The sequence below is a fragment of the Lathamus discolor genome, chromosome 7 (assembly GCF_037157495.1).
Source record: "Lathamus discolor isolate bLatDis1 chromosome 7, bLatDis1.hap1, whole genome shotgun sequence".
NCBI classification, from domain to species: domain Eukaryota; kingdom Metazoa; phylum Chordata; class Aves; order Psittaciformes; family Psittacidae; genus Lathamus; species Lathamus discolor.
Genome location: NC_088890.1, coordinates 11,580,408 through 11,602,217, shown reverse-complemented (window position 1 = coordinate 11,602,217; position 21,810 = coordinate 11,580,408). Strand labels below are relative to the sequence as shown.

The 21,810-nt window shown below is 40.5% G+C and overlaps 1 protein-coding gene across 4 annotated transcripts in view; it reads left to right on the top strand.

The window, feature by feature from the left end:
• Positions 1-21,810, top strand: part of LOC136018300 (contactin-4) — a 336,419-nt gene that overhangs the window by 191,751 nt on the left and 122,858 nt on the right. For all 4 annotated transcript variants that reach the window (XM_065687395.1, XM_065687396.1, XM_065687393.1 and 1 more), the window contains 2 exons: positions 17,794-17,920; positions 18,978-19,153. In XM_065687395.1, coding sequence (XP_065543467.1) covers positions 17,794-17,920; positions 18,978-19,153 — 303 coding nt within the window. The remainder of the gene's footprint in view (positions 1-17,793; positions 17,921-18,977; positions 19,154-21,810) is intronic.

The following is a 21,810-nucleotide window of genomic DNA, read 5'->3' as shown; positions in this document are numbered from 1 at the left end:
GCTCTGAACTGGGAAATAACTTGGCACAATCCCTGCTTATAAAATTATGCCAAAGCTGAAAGAAGAGCTCCTGGGCTGTGGAAGGGCTCAGGGGATATTACCAGGGGTGAAGAGTCAGCAAACCAAATAGATACTCAAATGTGCTGAAGCCAGTTTGCTCCCAGCATGCATGAGACATGCAAGTTACAGTCCTGCTTCCCAGTTATCCTTACAGCTGATTTTGAGTTTGGGAGCAGAGGTCCTTTAGCTGTGGAGGAAAAAACAAAGGGTTTGATGAATCATTTATAAAAGGCTAGAACAGATACACTGTAACCTGAAATTAAAGTGATATTTCAGTACAGTGAAAGTGCAGGCGTGTAAAGGCCACTGGACTCTGGCAGATGAGAATCTGTTAATTTGAAGTAGAAATATCAGACCAAAACACGTCATTATGATTGGGTGGATAAAAAAGAAGGTGAAACATTGTTTGCCACAGTGAGAATGGCACCATTGAATGTCTAATGGTGTCTTCATTTAACGTCACTTGAAGCATTCTGTAAATGTGGCATGTAACGTCCTTAAGCTTCACAGGGCGGTTTGACCTGGAGTCTTTTAATTCAGAGGCTATTTCAGTGTGGAGATCAGGCATGGTGTGGTGTCTTCACCCTAATGCTTACAATGCAGTGATTACCCATGAACTCAAGACCAGCAAGGGCGCAGTCATGCTGCTGCTGTTGAACTACCACAGTGAAAAATGTATGAACTTTAGTAGGCTAAAGTTGTCACAGTGCAGGTGGGTGCGCATAGTTTGTCTTCCATACAGGATGAGAAAACTTTGCCTGAACTTTACGTACATACACGGGAGTGCATTATTTTGCTGTTGTTGTTATTTTGAAGTGTCTGTTGGGTTTTTAAGAGATTTTTTGGATACGCTCCTGCTGTGACCGAGAAGAATCTTCTACCCCTTGGGAAGATGTCTGTCCATCTGTCAGAGCATCAACTGGTATACAACAAACTACCTATTTTTAATCTTTTCTGACAGGAAGCATGCTGCCCACCTCTGAGTGCCCTTCTCCCTTGTTGCAATGAGATTGATGGCAAAGGTATCTGCTCTTCTCATTAAAGTTGAGGGTGTTGATTTCAGTTTAATACAGTTTTATTTTATCTTTGCTTCAGTGTATCTCTCTGCTTTTATTTTATTCCAGCATTTTGAGCAGCTTGTTCTGCAAAATGTTAACTTTTATCAAAAAAGCACACAGTTTTATTCTTTCTGTATAAGAAGCAGGCCATGGAGTTGTGGACTTTTATTACTGCTATTGGATGGCTAATGAAAGGAAGACTTGATTACAAGGAGAAAAGTCATAAATGGTTGACACACAAAGTCTAAAAATCCGTGTGGCTTCCTTCTCTCTGACATCTATAGACATGGGCTTCATGTCCCATGTCCATTGAAATCAGACAAAAAACACCCCATGATGACAGAAGATTGATTGCACTGGGTCTGAACAATTCAAGAGGCTTTAGCAGAAATTGTGTCATTGAAATGGAGATAAATGAAAGATTGGTGTACCATGAAGCTGCTTCAAAGTGAGCAGGGGACATTGTGGAGTAAAGGGTTAAGTGCTGAAAATAAAAACAGCATATTTAAATGATTTAATAACTGAGGAAAATATTACCATAATTACCTTGTAGTGATTTGAAATGTGTCCTGAGGTAAATTGCATTGGATACTAATTAGGAGCTGTTGGTTATTATCTAAATCTGGTGCCAGGGAAAAAAAATTAAATAGGTACAAGTGTGTAGCAATTGCCTGCATCCCCAAACACTGCATCTGATGTCCCGTTTTGTGCTATATCCACTAAAAGGTGAAGTAACTACTGCAGATTCAAGGTAGTCTGCCTGCAGGTCACAGGAAACACCTTGGTTGTGTTGCAGCCAGACAGTATGAAATACAAATAAGGTGACGGTGGAAAAACAATTTCTGTGTGCTAGCTTTATCTCATGAGGAGCAACCACATCCTTCTATTTAGTAATAAAAATAAATTGCATAACAGGGCCTGTGCCCCTGGTAGCTTTGGCTATAGCTGTAAGATATGACTAGGTATACAGATAATATATTCTCTCTTGTTCTTTCTAATCCATCCGTCTGCCTACTTTGTAAACTGTACTTGACTAAGCTACAAACAGCTCTTAGTTTCTGAGGGCAGGAAAAGACAGTACACGTCCCTGCATGTCAGAAAACTAAGTGAAAATGACCTCTAGCTTCAAGGCACTTATTGAAAACCTATTTTAAATTGAATACACAAGCCAAGATAATACAGGCTGTTTGATGAGAAACATTAGAGAAATCCATAATACGAAGCTTTTTATTATAGGTTTATTACATCAATCTCTGCAGTGGGTAATGGAACTTGTAAATATGCTCTTATGTAGGAGTCTCCTTGCGGGCTTTTTATTCATGCTGAAGTAAGCACAGCAAACTTATTTGCTGTCAGGGTACAATGAATTTAAGATTAGTATTTATTTTGGTTCTAAAGAGGTTTTGCTTTTGTGAATTGGAAGTTGGCGGAACAGCTGGAGGAGCTGTGGTGGGAGCTGCAGGGGAGCGCGGGGAGTGAATGAGTTTTCCAAGCAAACCACTGATGCCCACATGGGGTATGGGGTGTGCGTGCACACTGGGGGGAGCAGGTTGTGTGCTTCACTGCTCGCTTCGGTGGTCCTCCTCTCCTTTGGGAGGAAAGAGTTGCTTTATTTAAGAAGGAGCTTGCTGGTTTTCCAGTAAATAAACCCAGCCAGGTGAAAAATCATCTGTGGGATTAGAGAAATATTTAAGGGCAGTATTTACTGCATTACCATGCATATAAACATGCTCACAGTGTACTTTTTCCTGTACACATTTGCTCTTTAATACTAAGATACTTTGAGTTCTTTTCTGGAGGTAAGCAAAGTTATACTGCTGCAGCAGTAACCCAGCACGCTTTCGTTTACCTGGGAGAAGGCTAAGGGTAAGTTTGTACCAAATAAAGAATAAAAGAAAAAGTTTACATAGAAGTTCAAAGGACAAAAAGAGTTAAGGCTTTAACAAAGTTAACAAAAAAAACCCTGCAAACCAGACTTGCAAGCTTTTAAGTCTGTTCATTGGAGGATACAGTAATTAATTGGCAGTTGACTTAATATAGGGGAAAACCTCCTTAATTAGAGGATATTAATTGCAAGGACCAGAATCCTGTTGAGGTGTCAAGTGAAGTCAGCATTTAACACCTGACTTTTAACAGCTTGACTGTTGCAGTTAATTCCTGTTCTAATTATAGGGGTACATTTTAATTCACACAGTACCAGGCAAAATGTGTTGTGAACAGCCTGCAAATGGCTGCAATTGTGTATAAAATACATCTTTCACAATTTTTCATTGCATAGCTCAGGTACATTTTTTGAATTGCAAAAGCTTAATTCAAGTCACACAACCTTCAGTGGACAAGTTGATTGCAGTTGAAATCCCTATTTTTCTAATGGGTGATAGAGATGGAAAAAAGTGGACAACTTGAGACCAGTTCTGAGGCAAAGGCTTTACCAGCTCCAGGTAGCTTGGACAGAGACAGGGCTTGAATCTCCCCTGGGTGCCATTGCCTAGAGGGCAGTGGGTGTTGAATGCATGTAGGTTCGTTTTGTAAGCAATGAGCAAACGTGGGTGGTGGAATATCCAGTTTTGTAAACAGCTACACTGCATAACATAGCATGAAGGGATGTATTTTATGTTGGTGCAGAATAAACAAGACCAGGTTTGAGTGATGTTTTGCATTTCCAGCATCGACAAAGATCATCTTACTATATGAGACAGATTATGATTGAAGAATGAATGATGTGTATATTTAAGGTCTGAGGGTAACAAATGTGCTGGTACTATGAAACCACTTAAAACCCATGAGAAAGAAACTGTTCTGTTTACCCACCTGTTTGGGCACTTCCTTCAATACTATACTATTGCACTGTAATGCTGCCACTGAAGTGCATTTAGCAGATAGCGTAACACTATTGTTGTTATACAGTTGTACATGTATTAATTATGTATTGTCATTTCCATCTTGTGCATATTTAAAAAGGCAGTGGTTCTAAAAAGGCATTTGTTGTCATGTCTTTCAATTATTTTTCACTGCCTGTTTAGTACTCCTACAAACTTCCCCAGCAGCCACAATGCTGAGAGCAGCGGCACTTCTCATGTGAAGCACTCTCAGGTACGATGGTTTGAGGAGCAAATGGGTCAAGAGAAGCTTACTCCATGGCGCTGATTTCCAGCTGCTCACGGAACAGTGCTCTGATGAGATGGCAGAATGTTATCAGAGTGATCTGTAAAGAATTATTCTCTGTTTAATTACTTGGTCTACACATTCTTCGTTATGGAGTGTGGTGGTGGTGTTCTTCAAGAAGTTTAAACCAAAGCTCTTTGTTCCAGATAAAAGGCAGCTTACAGAAATTATTTGTCTTTGAGGCATCTAATAAAGCAAGCAAGAGGTTCTTTGTAGTGCATTCTCAATCCAGTATAATCCTAAATTTTCAAAACAGAGAAAGCCATTTTTTTTTATTAATTGTCATGGAAAAAATTGCTGGAGCAGTGCACATTATTCTGATTACCCATTAAGCCTTCTTTTCACTAGAATGAAATTACATTATTTTAGTTACTTTTCTTACTATTAACTTCTAACTTTTAATGTACCAAAAGAAGTAAAACGACCTGTTATCCTGGAACTTGTTATCTCCCGATTGCCAAAGTGCTGCAGATGGTCACAGCATTCAGATGAGTAATGCAGGTCAGCTCTGATTTTTGACATTGCCCTGATATTTGGGGCTATTTTTTGTAAAACACAGCAAAGAATAACATTTAGTAGTTTGCCCTGGAGTTCTAATCTACGACTTTTATAAAGGCCCCAGCAACTTACTGGTCTGGCGTAAGAGGACATTATGTACTGACTGATTTGTTTCACTGGATCAGATCAACAGAGTAAAATATAATTTCTTGTTAAACAATAAAATCAATGTATTTTTAAATTAGTTATAGGCCTCAGTCAGGTGACTTTCTCTTGAAGAAATACACATGATCTCCCTTCCATTTGACTGTTGAGCTGCTCTGTACATTGGTACTGAATTTGGTTTTTATCCCTAGTCATCCTATTACAGTGCACTTCTTCAGAGCTTTTCCTTATATCCTTTGTCTAACAGCAAAACAAGAGCCTCCTTAGGGGAACAACTAGCTGTATTTCATCCCTGGAGATGCAATTATTTTGTGTTTATCCTCAGTCCCTCTAGGTGACAGGATGCAGCCAGTTCTCAGTGCAGGCACACAGAGAGTACAGGCTCCTGTAAACTCTCGTGCGTTGGTCAGCTTGCTCACTTGGCTTCTCCTTGGTCCCCATGATAGTGGGAAGACCTTGGAAGATGTGGTAGACTGTTGTATCTATCACAATGGTGCTGGTTTGCAAATTGTTCATAGAAAATGCTGTTTGCATCAGGACAAAGTCTAATCTGAATTGCCTGTTCACAGGTCACTTCATTTTGTATAATATTTGTGTTTGAAGTATCAGCATCCTTCTGGTGAAGACCCAGAAATCTCCATAAGCAAAGAAAACTGAAACTTTACCTTTGGGATAGGCTACACTGTTTGGTAGTTGCTGCTCTTTGATATTCTTATATTGCATTAAGGACTGTTTCCAGGAGTGGTTTTCTCCTGTTATAAGAAACACCTTAAAAAGGAGCTTTTCTTCCCAAAGCCACCCTGGGTGGTGGAGGTTTAAATGGGCCATTAGAGATGAACTCTGTCTCTGGGCCAGCCCCACCATGCTGCTCTTTGAACATGAGTGAGGAGTGTTTGAAAGCTTAACCTGGTAGTGTTATGTGGTGTAGAAGGAAGATTCTACTCATAAATGCCATCAATCTGAGCACTTTTGAGGGTGATAAATTGCAGTATAAGAAGTCATAAAAGTCAGGCTTTTGACAGCTGTTACTGATACCTTTTCCCTGCTGTGCTACTTAAAGTTCATGATATTTTTAAAAAATTAAAGGAATACATGCTATCCATGGGCAGATTGTACAGATCGTGTTCCCGGTTGCTCTTTTGATGATGAGCTCTGATTGAACTCCAGGAACTTTATTTAAGCCAACCTCAATTCGACATTCAGTGACATTAACTTTAATGCTGGGTTTGCGTGGGATCTCGTGTTTGCATGCCACTCTCCTAAAGGGGGTGACCCTGTAGAATAAATGAGGGTAAATGGTGACTTTGAGAAGAAGGGCTGCAGAGTCTCTGGGGGCACTGCAGGTCCCTGTACTAAGAATGGCTGTGCAGAGCGGGACATGGTTGCTGGTGGTTGGTGTTCCCCAGCAACCAGAGCTGCAGCAGCTCCCCTGTGCCCGTGGTGTGGCTTCTCCGTGCAGGGAGTCATCCACTGGAGAACAGGAATGCTTTTTGTTCCTGTTCTGCTGAGGGTTACAGAAACATTAAAAAGTTAAAGAAATTGAAGGCTACCACCTCAAATGTACACTGAACTGATGCAATTCCACTGACTGATGAAGTTACAGAGATTTTCGTCAGCTGAGGTGCCAGCCCGGTTGCCCAACAGCAGACTTCAAATTCCTTAAATCCGTTTATATAACATACCCACCTGGAGATTATAGCATTGGATCCTGTTTACAGGATTAAACGCTTTCTTGCTCTAGCAGCAATGGGAAAACCTAGTGAGGTTTTCCTGTTCACGGCCAGCAGCCTGCCCAGCATCATGATACTGTGCAGTGTGATGCCTGGCACGTCTCGAGAGAGCGTGCAGTACAGCAAGGACTGCAAGAAGGGCTTTGATTTACTTCATTGTATAACTGTGAAACAGGGGTTATTCTCTTTTCCTGAATAAGGTTATGTTTAAACCCCAGATACCCAGGATGCCATTAGTCTTGCATTCAAGGCAGCTGGAGACCATTACAAGCTGATGCCAAATTTTGCACCAAAAATATAAATACATTACATTATAAACGGGAGTTTTCCCTGTCTCACCATTCTTTCAGTAATACTGGAAATGGTTATATTGAGGTATTGTCCTGTTTTTCTTACGGCAAGAGCTGGACTTGCTAGAAATAGTAGAAAAAAATTGATATAATATTTGTAATGAGGCAGATGCTTAAAAGGTGCCTGTGCCAGTAGTCAGATAGGAAGGACACAAACCCCATGCTTCCCTTATTCTGAATATGTTACTGAATATGAAGTGTTTGTTCACAGGGACATGTGTAAAATGTCATGTTGAATTTGTAACTGACACATGCTGTAGGGAGCTACATATCTCAAGAAGAGGAGTTTGGGAGGGGCTGTGAAAGGCTCCGCTGCTGAAGTACAGGTGTGGTGGTCTTGCATCCTTCCCTGGGCTTGAAAATGAGCAAATACTGCCCTTCACAGCCATGACTGCTGGAGAAACTGTACTCATCTCCCATGTGCTCTTTTCTTGCTCTTTTCTTACTCTTTTGTTATATTGAAAATCAGATGGAGAAATTGCAAATCACAAGGTTTTTTTGCATCAATGTATTTACAATTTAATTCCACTGCTGTGTTAATTCTACCATCTCTGCTTTCATATACTCATCTCTGCTAAATGGTTGTCAGTTAAACAAAAGCTGTATATCTTAGCTGCATCTGACTAGCACCTTGAGTTGACTAACATGGGAGAAGACACAACTCCAACAGGTGGAGATGATGGAACTTCATTCCTTTGTCGTGTTTTAGTCTTGCCACAGGGATAAGCAAACGTTCAAGTATTGCCAAAACCAAGCAGATAAGGAGAAATACGCATGTTTTATATTGAGCTAAGAAATAGCTGGTTTACTCTCTGCTTTGCTCATATTTTGTGCCTGTTGGTTGGTAGTAAGTCAAGCATGCTAGCTGAATGCTAGTCTCCTAGGAAAGCATTTCTGATATTCCTATAATTACTCAGCAGCACTATGTACTCTGGGCATAAGCAAAGGCTTATTACAGCAGCTCTCAGCACTGCTCTTAATACTGTGCAGCCAGGTGTCAAAGTCATCCCTGATCTCTTCTCTTGTATACAGCATTATGTTTTCTTGTAATAATTGCAAAGTGTGTGCTCATGACCCAGAACAAACAATATTTGCTGTGCTCTGTTGACAAACTGAGCCACCGTACCTGCATTTTCTAACCAGTGGCACAGTGCAAATGACGTTACTGGTCTTTTGCTCTAAGTGTGCCAATCTGATGGTCCCTTGCTCGCTGCTACCCAGGAGCAGTATTGCACTGCTCACAAGTTGCTGGTAATTCAATCTGCGTATTCACAAATGTTTCAGAAGGGAACCATTGCCTAAACCTCTCTGTAAATAGCTGGAGAAAATACTGGCAGGGATCAGTTTTACTTCGGACAGTCACTAATGTGTTTAAACCTGAAAACAAAAAACAGGCTTCACCTTGAAGCGATGTGCCAGAGACAGTTCCTTTCACCTTGGAGAATTCTGTGAAGCTGGGCTCTTCCATCAATTGAGAGCCTGTACACACTGCCAGAGTTGTCTTTGTTTTTCAAGCAACAGATTATACAGAGATTATAGGCTATTGCCCCAGGGACTTCTCTTTTCTAAGGCTCCAGGATTTTAAAGGAAAAAGGCTTTTTCAATATGACTGTTTTATAGCTTTTTACTATCTGCTGGTGGAGTGGGGAGGATATCATTTGTTAGCCTGGCTTTTACACACTTTTGGTATTACATGAGAGATTAAAATCAATTGAAGTTCAGGGAGGTATTTCAGAAAGGAAATCTGTAGCTTTAAAATATGCACAAACACCTACTAATTCTGCCTATTTTTAATAGTCACTTCATAGTCCCTGTCATACTCAAGACAACTGAAAATATCTTACAACAGTATGTGCTCTTGGAAGACAGCAATTATATCAACACGTTAAATCAATAGGTAATTAATACAGACCTTTAAGGTATTTACAATACTTTATCCAGAAATAGCTCTATAAAAGTGCAGATTTTGGGAGGAGATTGAAGAAGGGTTAAAGGCAGCTTTGTGTGCACAGTAATGTGCTGTGCTGGGGCTTGGTCAGAAGTGAAGGTAATGTCAAACTGATTTTAGAGTGGATATAAGGAGGAAGTTCTTTACTCTGAGGGTGGTGAGGCACTGGAATGGGTTGCCCAGGGAAGTTGTGAATGCTCCATCCCTGGCAGTGTTCAAGGCCAGGTTGGACAGAGCCTTGGGTGAGATGATTTAGTGTGAGGTGTCCCTGCCCATGAGAGGGGGCTTGGAACTAGATGATCTTGAGGTCGTTTCCAACCCTAACTATTCTGTGATTCTGTGATTCTATGATCAGGTGTGAATATAAAGACTTCTAGTAGTCTAGGATGCTAGTAACAGCTTTCTGAAAGAATTTAACAGATTCAGATCTCTTACTAGGCAAAAGCCATTTTCAACGTCAATTGTAGGCTTTGCCCGTTACATCCAGAACCTGTTTTCAACAGGGATGGAGAAAAAATCAGTCCAGTATCAATTTCTAGCTACAAGATACAGATGCAGTCAGAATTCATAGATCCTGGGAGCAGTCCTCGTGGTTGGACTTTGCCTGTGCTTTCCTGAGAGGTTACAAACAGCTCTGGAAGCCACCACTGCTGATGGCACTGGGCTATGAGAATCTGAGGTCATAATTCATCAGGCATGGGATGTGGCTGTGACTCCCACTGTGGCCATCACCTGCATGGATTGAGGCAAGGTGTCTCAAAGCTGCTCGTCAGTGGTTAAAATTAGTGCCGTGAATGGAGAACACCATGAGCTGCACTTGTGTCTCCCTTAAGAACCAATTTCTCTGTCACTGACTGACCTCCTCAGTTGAAAGTGTCATGTATTGAGTTGAAAGAATTAAAAAACACATAAACAATTAAACAGATTAAACACAAGTATTTCATCTAAGGCTCTATGTAATCAAGTCATTGGAGGTGTTCTGAACTCAATTCTTAAATATGCAGTATTTAAAAGCAGATTGGCAAAATGATGTTTGCATTGGCAAGTAAGCGTCATTTTCAAGATGTTCAGCTGCAGTTGTATGTAGCAGGGAGCTGCATGTAAATGAGCACAGCCCATGCAGGTGGTGTCCATCATACCTGTCATTTCACTTCCATTCACAGAGGAAGTAATAGCCCCAGCGTCTGGTCGCTATGAATGTGTTCATTTTGTCTCCATGTGCACTCGTGAAACAAGAGGAACGTGAGCTAATGTGAGAGTATGACTATTTTTTCTCTTGTAACCAGTAGATTTGACGAATTAAGTACTGACACAATACTCCGAGTTGTTGTAACAATGGTCATAGGGGAGAATGAAAAAGAAAACTGAGGAAAATTTATCCAACAGCTGAAGAGGCAAGTCATGTTTTGACCAGGGCCCAGTTCATGAACATGCTAAAGACATTCTGGCAGGTGGATTTCTGGTCACAGCTCAAATCCATGAGAGCTGCATGTGCACAACAACAACAAAGATAATTTGAGCTGTCTGCATCCTATATTTAAGTGTAGAGGAGCAAGCAGTTTAATGTAGGCTTTTAGATAATTCAGGTTTAGAGTTCTTATTCCTAGTGACAGAGTAGGTTTGAACACATTCAGAATAGATGTGTTATGCAGCAGCTTTTGAGAAGCCGGTGAAGCTGTGGTATTTTTCATCTCAAAAGTAGAATGTATGTCTTTGTTACTTCAAGAAGAAAAATGTGCCCTTGTTTATTTATTTATTACTGCTCAATAGAAACAGTAGATGTATTGTGCTAGGTATGGGCAGAATTTTAATTTCCTGTCATAATCCTGTGTTTCTGGGGTTGGATATATAACTCTGCTGAATTATTTCCTCAGGGCTAGAGCTTAACTTCTAAGACATCAGAACAAGCCTGATTATTATTTAAGTATTTAAAAGTACCTTTCAAAAATATCTCTTTGGTTATTTTTACTATTTCAGCACTGGAGATCACGAATAACCTGATCATTAATAAATAGGAGGCCAGTTCTGTGCTACTTTTTGTATCTGATCTTTTGGCAGAAGACCTGCAGATTCCCCAGTGCTGTTCTATTGCACTACTGTTATTCTTACTGTTGTTACTGTCTCATAATTATTCATAGCTCTACTGCGGGCTGTATCATCCTTAATGGAGCAATGCAAGTTTATCTGTTTATTTTCCTGATGTTGGCTGTGATGACTCAGGGAGAAGGCACTTGGAGAAGAAACTTGTGATTTTCTGCAGTAATGGAGAAATGTGCTTTTATCATACACTGAAGAGAACATCTGTGGTGATAATCATGCTGTTGACTTACTAAGAGAACACAAATTACGTTCTATTAAATAAGGTTTTTGTTGTAGGACAAGTCACTCATTATGCTGCATTGGGAACTGCCTCCTCCTGGCTGTCTAGACTTAGTAAATGAGGCACAGGGAAAACTTGCTGCTTTTGCATGTGTGTGGATCAGGTAGCAAGACTTTATTTGAAAAGTGCTAACTTGCTGGCATCTCCTATAATTAATCATGTGGCATTTAAGTAGGTGAAATTACAGTACTGCTGTGGTGCAGGCAGGCAGGCTGAATGAGAGGTTTCACAGCTGGGCTCCCCGAGCCGGAGCCTGACCTGCGGTTGGCATTTGCACATTCGCAGCAGGACCCTAGGCAGAGGTGGCTGGTGGGCTGGCTCCTGACCTCTGCTGAGCTGCTGGACCCTGGGCTTCCCTCAGAGGTCAGAGCACACTTGTGTCGAGGTGAATGTGTTTGACCCTGCCTTTAATTCAAACTGCTACAGATACTCGGGTCACCCATAAATAGTGTTTTCAGATCATTACTGTTTCCATTTCAAATTCTGGAGCTCTCCCATGCCAGCATTTATGACAGTGAAGATTTATTTCTTCCTGTCTTCTGGATGCTTATGGTTGCATTACTGTCTCTGAGGAATATCTGACACTCCTTTTGAACTCAGGCATCAGATACTTGCCTCTCAGATGCCACCTGTCAAGCATGGATTCCCACTTTAAGTGCACTTGTACTTGGTACAGCAGCAATCTGGGAAATAAGATTATGTCAGGAAAGAGGTGACAGTGGGAGGAGCTGGCTTGTGGTCCCTGTTGGAAACACGTAGGGTGCTCCAGAGCAAGCCCAATCCTGCACCCTGGTGCTGCAGGCAGTCAGGAGAGAGGTGGTGGCTCTCATACTCATCCAGCTTCTTGCCCCATAAGCAAGCCTCCAGGAATGTCTCAAACAGGATTGCTGGGTGGGTGTTTTGCTCCCACAGCTCAGAGTATTACAGTGGAACTGCAGAAAGTACATCTTATGCAGTGGTGGGGTGATGATGATAAGGAGAGGGAAAGTCTTATCATTTGCTTCAGCTTTGCTGAAAGTATCTGATTGTTGTTGTTCTATTCTCTTTATTATTCTTGACTGTTTTTCTTTCTTAAATATGTGGGCCAGCCATGGTGCAGTGGTAGGCAAGAACAGTTAGCAGCCCAATGGTGGAGGCAGGCTGGTGATCATCTCCAGAGATGCAAAGCTATGAGGCCCTTCCCTTTAAAATAACGTTTCATACATGACTTTTTTTATCTCCTTTATTTTTTTTTTAATGCATCTTTTTGTTTCTTTTCAACGGGAAACACCTTTAGGAGGTCTTGTTCATTGAGAAGTCTACAGAATTATTTAGAGTGGAGCTACCTGGTGTAAAAATTTGTTTCTTGTAATTTCAAAGCCGTGAGCACTGTTTGTATGTGCAGTTGATGTTAATAGAAGGCAAAAAATAAAGAGCAAGCCATCCTAGTCTTTTCCTGCTCAGAAGGATGTAATGCAGCTGACTAACCTTGAAGAGCAGGCTGTTGTGTTAATCACCGATGCCCTTGAGCTGTCCTATCCATTTCACTTCTCAGTTTCCTGAAGAGTTGCTCTTCCCAAGGTGCAGTTATGTCTTGAAGAAATACCGACTGTAGCACTGTATGAAGCATACATAGCAGAAACCAATTCCCTCAGCAGCAAACAAGGAAAGGATTTTTATCATTTATACGGGATATACTCCAAGAATTCTCTCTTCAGTTTAGTTATTATCTTTCCCTACAGTGTGGAATATTCAATTAAACCTTCTCTCAAATTGGCCATAACTTTCAATGAGAATTAAAGCAGTTCTATTTAGGTAACAATATCTGCCACCGGGCTTAATGTTCAGAGAGAATAGGAATGGTTTCACCTGTTCATGTGAATTAACCTCAGCTGGCATTCACATTTCAGTTCCTCAAAAGCACAGAAAGACAAGCACTTAGCATCTTACTGGATGTGCTGGCACTCTTTAGGGTAGTGGAGGGACACAGAAAATACACCCTTCATTTGGAATGTATTTAAATTAATCTGGCCTTTTTTCAATGTATTTTGTGAATCACTAGCGGGGGGAAATATATTTCAGCAGAAGCTAGGATAGCAGAATGTTCTTCTAAATTATCTATCACATTCTGTCCAATAGCATATGGGCATACATCTTGTACTGTGTTTAAAAATGTCTTATTTTATCATGAAATCTACTGAAATTTCCTATATCCTGCATCTTGCTGAAAGAAATACACTTCCCTCAAAGGAGGCAGAAGTGGAGCAGTAGTACATTTGTTTCATCTGACAGGGAGGAAAAAAATGCTTTTTGGTAACCAATCTTGTTTGCAACTTGTCTTAAACTGAGGGCAGCTCAGTGTTCATTCTGGGTTAACTCATTTCGGGCTCCAGCAAAAGAAATGTAACTCAGAAAAATAAAATCTGTCACTGGGAGAGTGTCTCAACAGTTAGCTTGTCCGGGAAGATTACTTATTGTATTTTCCCAGGACAGTAACAAATGTGTAAGGAGTAGCGCAGGTTATGCGGCAGCTGCTGAATATCATAAAGGGCCAAGCGAGCTAAAATAACTGAGCAATTTTCGTGTGTATATACGTATATGCACTGTTCAGTGAAATGACAAAAAGAGAGCCTAGTAAGCACAACCTGTAAAGAAGGGCAAAGGAAAAGCCTGCTAAGCTCAGGAAATAGCCTCCTTCTAGCATCGGTGGGCTTCTGTGAATCGGGAGGCTAGTAGTGTTCCTTAGTTACAAGCTAAAAATGTGTTATGTCACTCTGTGACTGAGAGTCTGTGAATATGATTGCAATAGAAATGAAGTTACCACTTTTATTAATACAGTAACAAAAAAAATAATTTCAAGGTTCACATTTTTAAGTTCTCTGGATAGCAAAACTTTGCTGCCACAAAACCAGGTACTGCAATAGAGCAAAGGCATTTCCCTGTGAAGACACTACACATCTGAGATTCTTTTCTACATAGTAACATAAGTTAGTCAAATTGGACTGTTTATGGGACAGGTGCTTTTAGTTTTCTGTCTGTAAGAATCTAGGCAGCAGTTTGTTTTATTTATTAGTGACTTAATGTTCCTTGAACCAAATCATCCCTTTGTGTAAACTGCTGTGGCTCAGCTCTCCTCACATGCTCTGTTAGGATCTGGGCTGCCGTGATTTCAGTCACGTATTAGACTGTAGCAAAAGGACTCTACAGGCTGAAGATTAAACAGTTTGGACTTGCTTATCTTGATTATACACAGGCCACAATAAAAGAAAGAAGAAAGGCACTCAAACTAATTCCATCTACCCAATGTTTCAAGGTTTTTCCTCCTCTTCTGTTCCCCTGATTTGCTGGCAGCTGTTTTCAGAGCTTCTCCCTTCCTTACCCAGTGCCTTTGTCTGGAAGACCAAGTCATAGTTGCACCAGGGCTTCTCTTCTTGCTGGCTAACAGGAAGGGCAAGTATTTTTTTCTCCATGGAAAAGCTGAACATCAAACAGTGTCAGCAGCAGATGTAATATGTAGGGGGTGGTTTCATTTGATCTTTTGTGAGCTTCTAGTTTAGCTCAGGCAAATTAAACATTTAGGCTTTTCACCCATTTTTGACTGTTTCTGCCTCTGTAGTTTTCTGCCTTTTGTCTGATGTCTTTTCTAAATTCTACCTTGCTCACTGATTAGGCAGATTATAATGTTTCTTATAAATGTAACTCTCTTTCAAACACTTCATTGCATCACGTGGACCAGTTTCATTATGCCTTGAAGACCAATGTCTCACTCAGGGACACTACACCATGACAATCTGGGCCCTGATCCTGCAGCTAAGTGACATCCTGAACATATGGGGACATATTTGGACCCTTATATTTGCTTGTGTGTATGTTTCCTGACTCAGGTGAGCTATCTACTTCTTAATGCAAGGTGTATTTTCTTATGATGGGAGGAAGACCAAGAATCTGACCGCTAGTGTGATGTGATATAAATTGACACACCATAATTGAAATAACAGCAAATGACAGTGTAGTGTGAGTTGAGTCCTTTGTAGGGTTTGAGGCGGATGACACAGCTGATATCACACATACCTGAGTCAGCATGGTTCACTAACTGGATGATCCAGGATGGCCAGCGTGTGCCTATCCCAGCACAGTCAAGCTCCTTGCCTATGGGAGTTGAAGCAACTCGCACCCAGGACCTGAGCACCAGGCCAGCTTCTATATTTCAGTTAGAAGACTGGATAAATTAAAATGTATTTTAATTCTCTTATTTTCAAACCCATTAATACAGTACTCAGAGCTATAATCTTTATGGGCCAGATTATAGTATTTTTTCTAACAGTGAATGAGACTGAGTGAAGCAGCCCTGGGTCTCAGGAACAACTCAGGATATCATAATCTAGCCCTGTATGCTTTATAGTTATTATTATCTTTTTCTGCTAGCAACAGTAAGTTGCACACAGGTATAATTTTAAAGCTAGAGACTATGTGAAATGTGTTTTGAATAGATGAGGCTCAGTCAGATATTGTTAACATATAATTAAAAATAAAGATAAATACAACTGATATGACCTTATGCTTAGTGCATTCTCTTTTGTGGCAGTGCCTGAGGGAGGGGACATGAGGGAGAGGTTGCTCCATTATAATCTTCTGGCAAAGCCTCTCTGAAATCGTTCTGTGGAGATCGCAGAATTTTCTCCCTGGAATACAGTGCTATTGTTCTTGTCCATAATAAATCCAGCTGTTTTGCCAGTGTCAGAAGATATGAGGGTTATTCGCATTCTCACCCTCCTTCCATCAGGAAGATGCATTGTCTTCTGCTCAATCCTTTATCTTTGTTGTTTTTGTGTACATCCCATTATCTTTGTATTTTATATATTCATTCTTCTCTGACCTCCTGTACCCACAAATTTTCTGCGTATCCCTCAAGTTGGACTCCTGGCAGCTGATTAGACAGCAGCATGGCTGCCCTGGCCAGCGTGCCATCTGTGCTTGTAGCCATGTGAGTCCCTGCTCTGGGCAGCAAGGGAACCGTGGGTACCAGCAACAGCACCATGATGGCCCGCACAATTGCCCTTTGCCAGCTGGTACTCTGCAAGGACAGAATTATGCTGTAAAGATGATAGGGCAGAGCATGATCAGAAAGAGTTCAAAAAATGCTAAAACAAAGCTCCTTCCATTCAGCTGGAAGCCTTTCTGACTGGGAGCAGTTTCACTGCTTTCTTCCTTGCATTGTACCTTGGGAAGGCAGCTAGACATTGACCCCAATGAGCGGAAAAGTCTGGGTGAAAGCAAGATAGCAGATTTTTTTCAAGGAAGAAAACTTGGTTCCCTTTACATTCTGAGCAGTTACTGTGAAAATGGAAGTGTAATACAAGCAGGATGGAGAGCGGTGAATTTACGTTGTAGCTTTTTGTGGGTGTTTTGAGCAATACTGGTTTATTTCATGAAGTCTTGTACTCTAACTGCATTGTGGCAGGCAGAGAAAAGCTGTACCTTGGGACCGTTCCTGTTAACAAGGTTTGAAAAAGGATAAGAGAAAGGACAAATTGATCAGATAACAATTGTAAATTTTTGATATGAAAGAAAAGAAGATATGAAGGAATTAATAACACAAAATATTAAAATGTATTTGTAAAGTAAAAAACAAAAGTCCATACAAAGAAAGCTCCTATAAGTAGTCCGCAGTTTTGGATTGCTGTTAAATGACTACTGAACTCTTTGAAGGTCATGTCAGGTTGTTTCACCAAAATGTTTTCACTCTTCTACCTATGTTAATGTGAGCTTTTAATGGCCTGAAGTGCACAAGCGTGTAATGTGCTTGTTGGTGCAGTTCACACCGGGCACTTGGGACCTTCATTCATGGGGATCATGGCAAGACACAGGGCCTGGTACCTGGAAAATCCCTGGTGCACCACAGCTGGGAAAGGGCAAAAGGTGGAACAGGGTTTACATGGCCATGGGTCCCCTTTGAGGGGCCCATGCTCAGTTACACCCCATGACTGCAAAACGGTTTCAGTCCAGCGTGCCAGCACCAGTTGTAATGGAGCAAATTTCTGGGGGCTGTAAATGCTGGGAAACTTCTGGCTCATGTTACTGCATGGCTGTATTTAATAATGTGGACGTTTTTAGTTTACAGTGAAAAGATTTCAATTTTTAAAGGTGAAAATAAGCATTCTGATTTGAAGTGAGCTTTGCTATGGCAATAGAATCAGGCTATTCATTCCATTCATTTGAACTCTGGGTAACATTTTGGTCTGTGCTCTATTTACTGCACAGACATTTGACAATGGTGACTCCACATGATGTTCAGTGGCTTTTTTGGAAAAAAAAATAAAAATATGGCTGTTGTAAAATAAAGTGTCGTTATCACATCTTTTCTGGGGTGAATGATACATGGCCTCTACCTTGTATTTCAAAACTAGGTACATGGAGATTACATTAAGTATATGTCACATTTTTCCTCTGTTCAATGCAGATGACAATACACTGCACGGGCCAGTTTTCCTTCAGGAGCCCAACAGCATGATCTTCCCTTTGGATTCAGAGGAAAAGAAAGTGAAGCTGAGCTGTGAAGTAAAAGGAAATCCCAGGCCAACCATTGGGTTTGTTGAATGTTTAACTATTATTTGGCAGGATCTCCATGCTTACAGCAGTAACCACCGAGAACCATTCTCCTGTGTGTATCATGCACTATAACTCGGCGATGCCCCTGGAGCCTACCACAGTACTGATAACAAAAAGAAAAGGCATCAGGAAATCACTGTATATTGCAGAGCAATTGCAAATTTTGAATAGGATTTCAAAAAGGTTATGAAGGGATTATGAATAGCCTTGGCTCCCAACTTAACCATCCTTTTCCATAAACATGGACAAAGCTCTTAATTGCTTTCAGCCTTAGTAACTGTGTTGGAATCCATAGAAAAAAGATGCTATACTGCTACTGTGATGCTGCTGCTGTGAATCATTTTGGCTGCTGGGTTTTTTTCCTTCAGCACATTTCTCTTTTTCTTTTTTTCCACCAAAGTAAATGCCAATTGAAACAGATTAGGGTCATTAGACCTCAGCCAACGTACTGTCTTCTGACACAGTCTACTATTTAATGCAATAAACTCTGTTGATTCACAGGTATAAACGTTCTGGGAAAGAGAGCTGCTCTGCAGCTGCGGTGCCTTTGTATGCTCTATGGGGACTGGTGGGGATGAGGGTTGTTGTAATAGGGGCAACGTGGTGCTGGCATTCATCAGTGCCCCAGTTTGTGACAACATCTGCTGTTGAGTGAATTCTCTGAAATTCAAAAGCAAACAGCCAGCAAGTTGGGAGAGTTAAAAAAAAACCTCAGTGGGCACAAATGGTTTAAAGATTCTGTTCCTACTACTTCCCCTTGCAAAATGATTAATTCCAAGGAGCAGCAGCACTAGCAACTACAAAAACATTAATCATATCAGAGGCTGAAATATGAGTCAAGGATATTGCTCTTTCAGTTAAATACTGGACTATTTGTATACTGAACAGGATATTTGCATTTTCATGTCTTATTTTTTGTATTTAATAAGTAGTAAAAGATGTTTTAGATCTGTATTTACTTCATGCTGTATTTTCAAATACCGAAGAGTATCCGTTAATATTAGCAGAATATGACATTGGCATTTTGTGCTGTAGGTGGAAGTTAAATGGAACCATTATTGACATTGGTATGGATTACCGCTACAGCGTGGTGGAAGGCAACCTGTTGATCAATAATCCCAATAAAACCCAAGATACTGGAACATACCAGTGTGTAGCAACAAACCCATTTGGAACGATCGTCAGCAGAGAAGCAAAGCTTCAGTTTGCTTGTAAGTAAGAACGCGGCCTCTGTTCCTGCAGCGTGCTGGAAACATGGAGAGAGCAATGACTCCTTTCCTAACCTTTTTAAATATATTAATATGTATTCTCTGAGCTGTTCATGGCTTAGAGGAAATATCTGGATTTAGAGGGGAAATGTGAATGAGAAATAGCTGCCATGGTTTATGATGATTTAGATAAAATTATAAGTGGTATGCAAGGTGAAATCTCTTATTTCTTGACAAAGAGGCCACCTTGGAAAATATGTGGCAAATGGGATTTCACCATTGATTTTTCTTTCATTGGAGAATTAAAGCTTAAATATATTTGAAGGATCATACTCTTTGTAAGGAATAAATTCATAGTAACAGTTTCCACAAGTCCTACATTTCGCTACTTGGGTACAAGTACTTTCAGGTATGGGTGATATTTTGTAAGTCTGTGTGTAAAAGGGAAAACAGCCTGCTTTATACATATTTTGAGTTAAAACAGAGTTGCAGCTTCTTGTCAAAAGCTAAGGATAACAAAAGACACAGGTCTTGATTAGCTATATGAATTAGCATTATATGAAATTATGTAAAGCCATTTCAAGTTAGAAAATAAAGTCACTAAGAGTGGGCAGATGGTAGCGCAGGACCACGAGTCCTCTTTTTTCTCATGTAGTTGTGAAGGTGAAGGCAGAGAATAGATACATGGGTTTATTCATCCATCATCTGTGTGATTTCTCTGTGCCGTTGCCCTGGGAGGGCTGTACATAGCAGCTTAGTAATTACATCAGGACCTGCTATGAAACGTCCTTACATATACGTGCAGGAGTTCAAGGCAGTCTATTCCCAGATGTGAAGCTATCAGTAATGGTGAGCTGGGCTTTCAGTAGAGCTTAATGAAAGATGCTTTTTACTGACTGGTGAGAGAAGCTGATGTGCTCCAGCTACAAAAATGAAAAGGTAAAAATGCCAATAAACAGGTTCATACAATATAGAGAGATGAGTAATGGGAAATATTACTGTGAGTAAAGTCAAGTTCTCTGTCTCCCTGTGTAGTTCACAATATATTATCCATTTGCTTATGACCTGCTTGTGGTTTTCCATGACTAAAGGTGTGTTTTTGCTCTGGATGGGTAATGAACTGCTTCCTACAGACCAGTCTCATCACTTCAGGTTTCAGTATGTCAAGGTGATTGCTTCATAAATACTGCGCTGGTCTGCTTCTCTGGATACCATGTGTCTCACAGCAGGCTCTGTCTTACAGACTGTGGCCTTCTGCTAGCTAACAGGGTGAGCCTGGGAAGCGTTGTTACTCAGAGCAGAGCACTTCAACACCCCATTGGCTGTAGCTGTGCTGTTTGCTGAAATAAATAAGTTAAAAACAAGCGGGGTACCCAGGTAGCAGCTTTTCAGACTCTGGTCCCAAGCCTCAAAGTTCAGGATGTGGGACTAGGAAGGAAGATCCTGATACTGGAAAGTGCGGTAGCCACAGCGTACTTGAGTAGTGAAATACATCAATGTCCTTGCTTGTCTAAAGTCTTAGGTGCTTATTAATCAAGAGCTTGCAAACACAGAGAATTCTGCAGAAAGTAAGAAACTTTTCACATTTTGTCTTTGCTTCAGATACAGAGTGTTTATTAAATTCTGATCAATTTATCTATCTTGATCAATGATATAATGTGGCCAAAACCTTTCAAGTTTTGTAGCTGACCAAATACAAATTTGATTTGACTGTTTCATAGTTAAGAAGGTTGAATTCAAAACCAAAGCTCGTTCCTTTCCAGTTAAAGTAATTATGGGAAACTTGAATAAATTCATTATTTTTAATTCCTAAAATTTATTTTAGATTGATAAAACAGCATAATGGGACTAGAAACATTTAGATTAAATAAAAAGAAATAACACTTGTGAAGGTAGGCTCTGTGCTTTCACAAAGCAATAAGTCATTTTGACTTGTATAATGAAAGGGATTGCAACCAGAATTAGCTGACTTATGAAATACACAGAGTAGTTTAAGTTTATTACAAAAGCTCTGCCTCTTAAGAACTAATAAAAATGGGCATCTGTATTAGTAACATGTGGTTTTCAGCCTTGACATCTGAGACGTGTGGATGCAGTAGCACGGCTTAATATAACTACGTGCCTTTATGTGGTTTCATTCCAAACGTGATCATTTTTTGCATGGCCTTCTGTAGGTTCTGCATGGAATTATCTAAAACTCTGTTTGGTGCAGACTCATTGTAGCTACTGGAGCTCTCTCTTAAACCTTTTTGCTCTCAGATTCTTCCCTTTTATCGAGTTATTTTCCTTTAGTTTACAGCCTTGTCCAGCACCTAGGTTGACCATGAAGTTTCTGACCCGGGTTTAGTGCTTCAGCTTGCTCTCTTATGCTCCACTGTGTCACATATTATGATTTAACTGTGGAAAGCCGTATGATTAGAGACTCAGGATGGTACCACTTAACTGTTCGTAGCTTCCCCCTTCATCCAAGCAATCTCATATTTTCCATTCTGGTTGTGTGTTGTGTGATTTTTGTGTTCTGGAATACTTATTTCTGGGGAAAATTATGCTGGGTCTTTTGAGACTAATGTCTGGGGTTTGGAGCTTTCTTTCTCTCCTCTGAAGAGTTAAATTCTGAATCTTGGGGTATCAGTAAAATATGGTCGTTCGTTCTTCAAGGG